The sequence below is a fragment of the Hyposmocoma kahamanoa genome, unplaced genomic scaffold, assembly GCF_003589595.1.
Source record: "Hyposmocoma kahamanoa isolate Upper Pololo Valley unplaced genomic scaffold, ASM358959v1 93, whole genome shotgun sequence".
Lineage (NCBI taxonomy): Eukaryota > Metazoa > Arthropoda > Insecta > Lepidoptera > Cosmopterigidae > Hyposmocoma > Hyposmocoma kahamanoa.
Window position 1 is genome coordinate 2787258 of NW_020654810.1, and position 12368 is coordinate 2799625.

Below are 12368 nucleotides of genomic sequence, written 5' to 3' on the forward strand. Positions count from 1 at the left end.
GATCTGCCCATTATAGTCTATCAATTGGCGGTATTACAGATTCGTCGCAGTTATGTCCAGGCGAGAATGGTTGCGAACATGTCAAATTACAACCTTGCAACACTCTCTATAGTACTGAGTACGCAGTTTACTACCGTCTAAAGGATTTTAGTTTTAAAGTTGTACTACTTAGTTTTATTCTATTTCTAAATCGAATAATTTTTTTTTAATAATTATGTTTCTAAACATATCCGTTTCATGGGTCTGTTGCCATAGGTATATTTTTACCTTTAGTTTCTTTAACGTTTTAAAATTCGACTCTGTTTTTACTTACTCGCCTTCTAACGCCAACCGTAAATAAATATGATTCTATCTTTTCTGGTGTAACGTCTCACCGGCAATGTGGTATTGATAAAACAAAGGAGAACAGATGCAGCTCGCCGGCTGGCGTAAATAAGCGGCTCTGCAGATTCCACCGGGAAGGTGTTGTTACCCCTTGAAAATACGCTATCAATAACTAACAAAATATTGACGCCAAATCATGATTGCAAATTACTTAGATTATCGATTTGTATGAAATATTCGATATTGCATTGTATTAAGAAAGAATTTGTATATTGTTCTGTTCAAAATCAGAATGATTGTATTTTAGAATAAATGTGAATTCTCAATAATCAATTTTATATAGGTACGTTTACTTTAACGACACGGTACAATAACCGTCTCGCGTTGAACGGGGTAGAGCCTCAAAGCTCCCATTTCGCCGTATCGGGTGGCGGAATGGTGTGGCGGCGGTGGCTGCGGGCGGTCCGTGACGTCGGCGGGGCGACGACGCGGGCGTGACGTCACGCGCACGTGGGCGGGTGCGAGCGAAATAACAACACAAGCACGGTACGGGAGCGAAGAGACCCAACTCGCCGCTGCAGAGAAGGCGCGCGCGAATTGACAGATTTCCACGCGCTCGATACGATCTTGAATTACATTATCAAGCGGCGCCGATTCCGGTTAACCGCCTTTTACAGCGATTGTATGGCAACTGCGCCGATTACCTTTTCTAACAAGTAGATTACCTCTATTGTCTTTGAGGACCTCGTGAAACGTAAAAATCCTTCAACTAGCGATCTAACAACCGGTTCAGGTACCCCGCTCGTTTGTAGGAGGCTGTTGTTTCTCGAGTACTTCGTTGCGGCGGATGTGTGGCGAATGGCGAATGTAGCCAAGTACCCGCATCGGTTAACCTCGCGGCCGCGGCCGGCGCGGGAAGCGGTTGTAAACAAAGCGCGCGCAGATATTTCGCGACGTTGCCGCCTCGACAACCCGCCTATGTAGCTGTCATTCTATGTTTACTAGCTTCTTCTACCGCTCAATTTTTTCAGCGCTATGCAACATGTCAATATTTTCATTCATACTCGATAGTACGGCCTTATTTAGTATTGTAAAGTTTAACCATCCACTCCTCAATTCGATTGTTTAATCTAAGAATTGAACACGGTAAATAAAAGTATCATCATCCATGATGTTTCGATGCAGTCTTACATATTGAAGCCAGAACTAATGTTTACACGTTTGAACCTAAACTGAATACACAAATATAAGCAGTTATAAAAGCCTCAAGTGCGCCGTACGATACTAACCGTTATAATTGTTTACCTTATTGCATAGTTGAGATAATTGAGCTATGATTCGATTGAAACGGGAAGGTAACGCATCTATTTCGTGGCCTAGTAATTTTATTTACAAACCGAATGAATCAAGTCCAAATATGTTTGGCGTCTAAGACGTGTACCGAGTGCACAGAAAGTTTACTGACAATATTCAAAACATTGCAAGTGTAAGCGAGAGGGGAACGATGTCGCAATCTCCTGCATCTCACGTGTCACAAAATAATGTTGTCGCGGTGTCTCCGTCGTCGCCAATAAATCTTCGCTCTATACCCAATCGTTAAATACCCATATTTACTGCCGACCCTAATCCGAACTTTATTTTTAAACCTCAACCGTCACTGTGCAGTTAAAATTGGAATTTAACCATTGCCTTGCTTTGCTGGTACGTTTCCTCAAGGTGGTTCGGTTGCCAGTTTAAGTTTCCCTGAGACTTATCATTATCACGCTATCTCGTTATCTCTGCGGCAATCATTAGCGGGTGCAAACAAACAATCCAGCTAAACACTGATAATCGAGTAGCGATTACAGAGCTCATATTGGCGTGGAGGCGTTTCGACGCGGCGGCGGCGGCGCGCGGCGTCTGCCCGCTATCGATCCCGGACGAGTGGTGCCAACCACCGCGACCAAATATAGGACCTTGAACCTTATACCTATCCTTGTAATTGCACTCGAGAATGCATCACCTGACACCCCAAATAACAAACTTGAAAACAACGTCATAACATCATTTACTGTTACAGATTATAACTCTGTAACCATGAAAAATTAATCGTGGTAAACGACTAAACCTCTCACCGTAATTGAAAGTTTAATTGAGAAAAAAATCTTCTTGCAAAATCGCAAACGCTAATCAGCGCAATGTCGAAACTTGCAAAACCGCAGAATCATCTTAACCCGGGCAATTTGATGCGACGTTGTTTTGGACAAATTACTATCTCAACATCCATTACCATTCCAGAAGAAGACTATATAGTTTACGAAATTCAAATACCATCGATCGATGCTAAAATCCTTGGCACTAGCGTGGGGCGAGTCGTGACTCGCGCTGGTATTACAGTATATCGGTATTCGGATACAGTAAGCGCACCGTTCGCTGTAGCGTTAACGGCCTTGGGACATGGAGAGTCGATGGTGCCGAACCGAGCAACTCAATATCATTCCGCTATAGACTCGAGTCTACAGCTCTCCGCCCACATTTCTATTGTCTTTGCTACGTCAGTTTTAATATCGCCTATATACGTGATAGCAAGCGTCTGTAAGTCTCAAACGGCGAAGAGTTCATGATTTTGCGAGGTTTGAGGTCTTGTTCAATAGGCCTTTTTTCCTGTAGTACCTCCTAAAAATCTTTTGCGTGAAAGTGATACCTTTTTAGGGTACAAAACGATCGAAAGCGGCGGCCTCGCCCCTCGTTACCCGCCATAGCCTGCAAACGAGCCAATCCAAGATTTTGGATGATTCATTTGTTAATGGTCGGGTTACTCAGCGGTACTTGACGCCCTTGACTTTATTCTCAACTTTTAGCCACCTCTAACCATTTCTGCCTTATCTCGCGATACTGAGATGTGTTTCATTGTAGCTGTTAGTCCAGAAGTTAAAAAAAATATTTGGTATCTTTATATCTGTTGGCCTTGGTACGTGAGTATGATGCGTTCTGTTATTATATGAACATTTTCGTAATCATACTTAGCACCACGAATAAAGCGTTCGACTGATAGCTTAACGTGAGATAAGCTACTGTACACGGAGAATACTTAATTAGAATCGTCATCTGTATCAGGTCGCGCTAGATACTGGAAAAACTAGTTTAGTCGAGGCCGGACGGGAGATGGCACGCGCACACCTGGAGCACGAATGTCAAGGCTGCACACTTGGAACTTTTCCAGCTACGCTGTGCAAGCGCAGAAAAAAAATTAGCAAAAAGAAATAATTCTACAAAGTTAAACCAGAAATTCCAGGCGCAAGGGTTCCGCGCTCGAACGATAAAGATACCTTGGCCAAAGTCATTATACTTTACTGTTATTGCTTGGGTTTATTCCGCAATCTGTAACCGATAACGCCCGCCCGCTGCGGCTCGTTCCATCGGCTATTCGACATGGAAGCAGGAAAATTCGCACCGTCTCGTCACCTCGTATTGCAACTATTACAAGAAATTCAATGTCAATTAATTATGTTAGCGGACGCTAAAGCGGGCTCACATGTGTGTTGTGTACGCCGCGCGCAACAAACACAAGCACGTGCGAGCGAGCGGTCGTCGCATGACGTCACTCAGGTCGCCCCCGCCCCGCCCCTTTGTTAGACAAAGACAACACAACCGTGCAGAGCGGCAACGTCGCCCGCGCCGTTTTGTTTTCGCCTATAAAGCCGGTGATAGGCAGAGTTTATCTTCCGATTGCAAGTGCAGCTCACACTGCAACAGCTCTTTCTAGCTCTTCACCACTGCAGTAAAATTTTATCGCTCTATAATCGATGTTTCGCTATTGTGAAGAGTGTCAATGTCACCTCTCGGCCTTGATAGAGTTGTGGTGATAACACGCTCGACTCATGATTTTATAGCAAACGATATGTCGACTAGGAATGCGGTGTCGCAACTGAACTAATTCTAGACGCTAGGTATATCGAATACGTTCAAGATAGGGCAAAGTCAAGGCCCACGCGGTGCATTGCGATGACTCTTGTTGTATATAGAACTTGAAATGAACCACATTCTTCTTTTTGTTTACAGAAGGCGACCAAGGATCATGGGAGAGTGGCCTGTCCTACGAATGCCGCTCATTGCTATTCAAGGCACTGCATAACCTCATCGAAAGGTAATTACGGCAATTTAATACGGAACATTCAAACCATACTAGAGTGATCATAATATAGTACAATGATAGACAAATAAAAATGTATACACTAAAATCAACTATAAGTAATAATGAACTAAGTATAATTTCAAACGGCTTGCATAATAATAATGTTATGCCAGAATCCCGTTAAGAGCAATAATAATAACGCACACATTCAACATAGCCCCGCACTAGGGAAATCCCGTGTCGCGGGTGCCATGGACACACACATAGACAATCGCAAATTACACCCAAACTCACGAGAGAAATAAATGTAGGCCATACAAATACTTCTCCCGGTCCGGGAATCGAACCTGAGACCTCTGCGTGGCAGGCAATGATAACCGTTCGGCCACGGAGGCAGTAGATATGTGATCGTCAGGTTATGTATGTGTCTGAGCAAATTGGTCAATTGCTCAATGTACTCTGCCAATTTTGGTCAAATATTAATGAGAATCACGCATGTCACATTTACTTTTCTATAAAACTACACTCTGTTCCTGCATTGCAGACTTATAGTTTAGGGCTAAGGTACAGAATGTTAAAAACACTAGATAAATAAATTGCTAACAATAAACACACCATTTTCAATTTTATTAAAAGCTTCAATGATTATAAGTTTTAAACAGTATTTTCATAGTGATAACTCATATCGTTATGTAAATAATATGTTCTAGTAATCACAATTATTTCATCTGAATATATTACGTTATATTTGACCATTGTGCTCGAGCATTTCTAGCATTTGACGGGTCAATTTACAAGAGAGACGCCACTTGTTATCTCAGACAACGGGTTCTAGAAGGATATTCAGGAGAAATTACTATGATACAGAAGGAATATTTGTGTGTCCGCGTGTGTGTGAAGGAGTGTGTAAGGGAGCTAGCTATAGCTAGTTAAACGAAACGACAATATGTAATTAGAAGTGAGAAGACAGTATTTTGTCTAATACGACGAGCATAAACAAAAGAGTATACAATATTCTAAAAATAGTGTTATTGCGTTTTGTAACAAATAGAAACTATACGAGTAATATGTTCAATCGACCGTGTTAACGGCGCACACGCCGCTCCTTCGTTCAGCTAACACAATTTGATCTAACGCTTCTTTAATGTAATACACCTTACAACTTTGGTTATACTTAATTATAGGTAATGAAATTATTTACGAATCTACTTCGCGTATTTTTTTTTCAAACATACCAACGTTTCGGGCCCTTTGATCACGGTCGCTCACGGGTGACTGAGATGTCATCAACCAGTTATGTCAATCACCCTATTTTTCATTTCATAAATAACATAATAATCAACAAAAAGTTAGGTTACATCCGAAAAAATACAGTCGTCGATAGTGTCTAGAGATCATGTACGTTTTTAGTACTTAAGTACTGAAAATCAGGTTTACTTAATGAATTTTTTTTAACACCAATGGATTTTGTTCCGTTAATGTCATTTTCAAGTTTCAAAAAATCCATTGATGTTAAAAAAATTTCATAAAAAATCTAGATTTTCGATAAAAACGTGCTTGATCCCTAGTCACTTTTGATGAGTGTATTTTAGTTTTCTATGTAATATATAAATCTCGGTATAATTAATTTATTATCTCAATATAATTATATTACTTACGGTCTCGATCGCCTAACGTTTGCTCTGTGGACGCTGGATGAGGAGGTCCGAGTTGTAATTGTTTATTTACAAAGAACTACTCTTTTCTTGCCAATTCTTTTCAACATTTTTTTTATGTTACCAATTGACGGGACGAACAAGTCCTGCGCCTGGTGATAAGTGACACGCCTATCCATAACAGTTGCAGTGCCACTTAGAGCTTTAAATCGTAAATATTTGAGAGGCACTGCCATTGGGCCTATCACCCGGAGACATAAGTTGTCAAATCCCATACAAACCGGAACGCGGTAATGCCAACTTTTCTGCCTGGCGGCAGAAACAGGTAAGTTGGCAATACTTCTCTGGACGTAATTTTTCACAAGAAGCTCTACTGCTACAAAATTCTTTGAACGGACACGACTTTGATAACGAAGAGACTATCAAACGACGCTTAGAGCTATATTTTATAAAACTAAAGACGTTTTTACGAAGGGGAAATTCGAAAATTACCCGAAAGATATCAAAAGATTGTAAAATCTTCAAGGCCAAATACATAATTTGATTAGTTAGATTTTTTATCTCACCCATCTTAAGAAGGAACTAATTAACATTCAGAACATTTTCTAAAAAGGTCTTATTCTTATCCATAGTGAAGACTGCTTCACTTCGAAACGCTCTGAAGTACATCACAACAATGAAAAACATTTATCTTACTTTTGTTATCTTATCTACGTACTTAACATTTGCCATATATTTTACAAGTTTCTTCTATTTTATCTTTTAACGTTTGGAAATTTTAAAAACTCTCTTAGTTATTCGTTATTTTAATGTGCCAGAAAACCACACTAATTAACCTGATCTCCAAACTAGAAAATTCCGTGCGTAACCAATTTCAAAAAGTACCGAGATTCAGTTGTACGTTTTAAAGAATATTTATTGCACGTTAACAGGTAATAAACGAATTAATATTAACCATGCTTCCAAAAAACTATTTTTTGGGACATGGTGTAGGCATTGTTGAATATAACACAATATAGAAGATTCCATTTGTGATTTAATGCACAGACGGAATCTTAAAAAAAGATTGTAGAATAATTATATAGTAGAGCTCCTTGGAAACGAGTTCGCCCAGGGAAGTACTGCCACCTTTACCAATTTGTGTCGCCAAGCAGTAACGACCATTACTGGGTTTCAGTTTTGAAGCGTAAGGGAGGGAGGAACAGGCACATGGGGCTTGTCAACTTATGTCTCCAGGTGACGGGCGCAGTGGTAGTGCCCCTCAGATCTTTACGATTCAAAACTCGTAGCGGCACTGCAACTGTTATGGACAACCGTGTCGATTACCACCAGGCTCACGACTTGTTCGTCCAGTCACTTGGTATCATAAAAAAAAACAACCTGTATATTATAGGATAAGATACCTATTGTCTTGTCTCTTGTGAAGCAATCAAAAAGATAGTAAACCATATCAATAAAAATAGTAGCAGATAAACTAGCAATATTTGTGTTGTATCGCGCCAAAAGATTGCACCTGGCTGCGCGGACGCACCGCACAGTCATTGTTTGCCGAAGGTCGTTGCATTCGGTCGGGGCGTTCTAATGTCGTTTTTTACCGCACCGCCTCGGGCTGGGCTTGCTCCTTGATTCTCGTAACTGCTAAATATTGCTCATTATACTGACTGATCTGTCTGCTAAATTACAAGTAATAACTAATGTACTACCAGTTTGGGATTCAGTATCTCTTTTGATGATAATAATAATAACGCACACACTCAACATAGCCTAGCACCAGGCAAACCCTGCGTTGCGGGTGCCATGGACACACACATAGACAACCACAAATTACACCCAAACTTAGAAGAGAAATAAATGTAGGCCATACAAATATTTCTCCCGGCCCGGGAATCGAACCGACCTCTGCGTGGCAGTCCAGCATGGTTCGGCCACGGAGGTAGTTGATGAAAATTGCTACACAAGACTGCAGTACTAATTAATGTTTTAATTCATTCTAATTACCATTATTACTTCTATTTTTATTATTATTAATAGTTTTGGCTTGGATACAAGTCCTTTGAGTAATATTTTCCATTGTATTTCCAATACATTATGTTTTCACTTTCACTTAAATCACATTATTATCGCTTTGAACAACAACTTTGAATTCGTAATTAGTGGAATTTTCAGGATAAAGTGAAATTAAATTTCAGATAAATCTTTGTAATTTGGTTTAAAATAAAGTATATAGTTCTAACTTTCTTCATAGTTATTTTTTTCTTCGTTTTTTCTTCTTCTTCTTTTGTAAAAACTGTACTTTGTAATTTCAAAAACCCGCAGTTTTTCCGTTATTACTTAATAATAAAAAGTAATAAGATATTTAATTAATAACTTTTGTAACAATTACTGCGTCTTAGTTTTGAAGGGTAAGGGTGCTGGTGAAATTACAGGCCCATGGTAGTTGTGAACTTATATCTCAGGGTGACGAGGGCAGTGGCAGCGCCCCCCAGGTCTTTGCGTTTTGAAGCTCTGAGTGGCATTGCAACTGTTATGGACAACCGTGTCGCTTAGCACCAGGGATCCTAAAGTATTTGGCAAATTTTAAATAAAAATTACAAAGGATAACAAACATCTCAAATCACTAAAGTTATGAAGGACCTTATGCCTTAGAGATAGAAACGCGATAAATAAAGATAACAGCAGTGGGAGTATGCACCGAGCAGGCCGAGAGAATCTCGGATATGGACGAAATCCACGCGAGTCGTTGACCTGCGTACCGTCAAAGCAACAATGCTTCGTCGCGACCGTTTTACGATATACAATAATAATCAAGATTATACAGCTAAAGATTGCAATGTGGAGCTTTTGTCTTGTTCAAAATACTTATGTTGGCTAGACTTTTGGCCTAGTGTTTAAAGATATTAAGTTTATAAACACTGGAACTGTATTGGATAATATAACAAATTTATTAATGTAACAAAATGAAATCACCTCTTTGTTGTATTCTACCAATCTTACTGCCTCAGTGGCTGAACGGTTACATGTCGCAACTACCACACGGACGTCCCTAGTGCGGGGGCTATGTTGTGTGTGTGTGCGTTAAAAAAACATATTTGATAAGTTTGTTTTAATAGACTTAGTTATTGTTAGTTTGAGGCAACACACTTGACGGACGTAAGACCTAGCTACCCGTAGTACAGTGGATACTGCTTTGACAGCTAGGCACATCTCTGTACTTATTTCTCTGTTTTTTTTTTGCATTAAAATTATAAGCAGTGATAGGGAAAAAGGGAAAGAAAAGCCCTCTTGGGTCGTAAAGAAAGTATTTTGTTAGTGTTTTACAATGACTATTAAAAACGTCAAAAAGAATACAAAATTAAAAGAATAATAATTATAACTTTTTTATTAAAAAAAAAAACAACCTCAACAGTTTGTAGTTACATCTATTGGCAAGTTTTATCAAAATCGGTTAATGGAAAGTGGGTGGAATCCAATAATTTGGATTCATTCCCTAATTTGCCACCCTTAGAAATATCGTAGCCTTACTTTTTTCAAACTCGTATCTTATAGCACAAAGTGAAGTAAAAATGCAAAAAATTGATTGTATCTACAAATTTTGCAGGCTGATTCCACGTCATATTTCCTTCATATTCACACACTGGCTTTTACCTATTCTTAAAGTAATGCATCCAAATTACCCTTGATGAGAAATTTAAAATAAATAGAAATTTTATAAGTACGAGTTTGAGAAAGTAAGACATCGATATTCCACATTTTCTTCTTTTAACGGTACCCCCTTTGTAACAAAAAAGAATCATCTAAATCGGTTCACAAATATCGTAATAATCGCATAACACACGCAAAAAAAACTAATAGAATTTAGAACCTCCTTTTTTAAATCGGTTAAAAAAGTATATCAAATTAGTATGTGCTGCTGTGCTAGTCGCTTATGTAAACATCGTACAAAGTCAATGTTGTTAACTTTTTTTGAAAGAGATAAATCAAATCGGTTTTATGTGATTTATTGGAGTAGTGTTGAATTTAAATATTGTTGCTAGCGTATTTAGTTTAAACCAAAATAGATAGCTTGTAACATTCATGTGGTGGTATTTAAACTGCCCAACAGAATGAACGTGTATCTTAAAAACACCAGCTTTACAACTTCCATAATTCTTGCACTTGAATGGATTTATTTAGAAAAAAAAATGTATGACGAAAATTATGTAAATACATGACCTGTGTTTTTTTCGTTGTAAATGGAAATGGGATTATATCAAAGGCAAAGAATCATTTATTCCATAGGTAAAATAAATTTACACTTGAAAACGTCACATTTATGACATTATTATAATGGATGGCGTATCGTTAAACCGCTGGGCAATTTTAAAATTCATGGATAAATGTGAATTTAAAAACCATAGGGCTTCAGTTGAAAACCAAAATTTAGCAAGTCCTCTGTAGTACTTAAATTAAATAAAAACCATGTGCAAAGTTAGATATTTTATTCTTAAATAATTCGTTATAGATTTTTATTTTAGCCTGGCGAAGCACATCCGATCGTGTAACAGGTTAGCACACTCTTTAGGCAATATCCTTATGTGTATCGTATATTCATTGTAAGACCGTTATTGAATAATAAACACCTAAACCAGGTGATTAAACAAAATATTTTTTCCCGCTTCTCCTCCCTTGACTCGCCCTAATTCCGAAAAACTTGCGGAGTTCAAGCCCAGGTTCGCCACACCCACTAATCTCACACGCGGCAGGGTAAAATATTAAGCTACCACAATACGCTATTTGTGGTTATAATATAGTCGAATTAAACAACATCTCCTTCGTTCCGGAACTTAATAACCTAACTTCAGTAAAGAGTACTAAAAAAGCCGACCTCAAAAGTCATTCATCCCCTAGTTTACCACCCTTAAAGGTCGAATATTTTCTTCAAATTTAAATCGGACCACTTCTGAGGTACCCTCTTTCCAACAAAGACAAAATAAATTAGAGTTTGTGATAGGTTACCGGAATATTGTCTTAAAATTTCCAACAAAAAAAGAATCATCAAAATCGGTTCAAAAATGGCGGAGTTATCGTGCAACATACATACAAAAAAAAAATACAGTCGAATTGAGAACCTCCTCCTTTTTTTTTGAAGTAGGTTGAAAAGGATTTCAAAAATCGTGGAATCGCTACTCTCGTTTTTCGCCTGAACATGAATATAACTTTTTATGTGTATCCAAATGTTATCTTTGAATGTGTTGCCGGCGATTTTACGATGGGATCTTGAGATTTAAAGTGAAAGTCAGTAAGAATGCATTCGTAACGGAATTATCGAAAGTTGAATTTGTGCGTTCCCTGTTTATGTAATAATACCTTCATGCGTTTAATTAAATATTTGTAAAGACCAACCATTTAAATTATCTCTCGATCTTGACGCTTTGGTTGCAAGTTTTAAAGTTTTTCGTCTTGAGATAGGTGGTAGCTCAGTGGGTTGATGACCTATTCTATTGTAAGGTAGGCGGTTCGAATTCGAAGGAAAACATAACGACAGAACGTACATAATACTTGACTCACATTGGCCTACAACTGCCTTCTTAGAGGAGATCCATGTCCAGCAGTGGAACGTACACTGGATAACGATAATTTACAGTAGTAACTAGACAAACAAGCGTGCAATCGCTATAATTCTAATTCTTACTTATAAGAAATACTGAATTTTTAATTTTTTGTTTTATAAAACAAACTTCCCTCCAAAATTCCTTTTATACAGTACCACCCATTACTAAGTTTTTATTGCGTGCTTGCGTAAATCACCCGCGATGAGATTTAGAGCATCGTAAGGTCGGGACACAGGTCAAAGACCCTAACGTCGCCGTAGCAAGGTTACTCCGTGAGGCCTTATATAGTGTGACAATTTGATTGAGTTTAGAATTGACGCGGTGTAAATTACCGTGTAAGTGCCGCGGAGGTGTAGTGTAGTGGCATAAACAGATGGTTTCATGTCCATCGTGAGAAAACTGTGTATGGCATATGCGTTCGAACGCCTCAGAAGGAACTCCAATAGCGTCCTGCGTGTGTTCCCAGGCCGGTGGAATTCGTCACTTTTTTACAATAAGATTCCGGGGCATATATTAAGTTTATCATTTCCTAAGTTTAAAAACTACATTAAAAATATTTTGATCGAAAAATCATATTACAAAATTGAAGACTACGTGTTAGATAAAGATGTATGGAAAGACGACATGGCTCCAGAATCCACACAAATTTGATTCAAAGTGTATTCCATAGCATTTAAGTTAATT

General features: G+C 38.5%; 1 protein-coding gene across 1 annotated transcript in view; it reads left to right on the plus strand.

The window, feature by feature from the left end:
* The window catches only part of LOC113237615 (mediator of RNA polymerase II transcription subunit 13), a 107653-nt gene that overhangs the window by 65168 nt on the left and 30117 nt on the right, over positions 1–12368 (plus strand). Inside the window, exon 3 of the mRNA XM_026474211.1 lies at positions 4366–4450. Coding sequence (XP_026329996.1) covers positions 4366–4450 — 85 coding nt within the window. The remainder of the gene's footprint in view (positions 1–4365; positions 4451–12368) is intronic.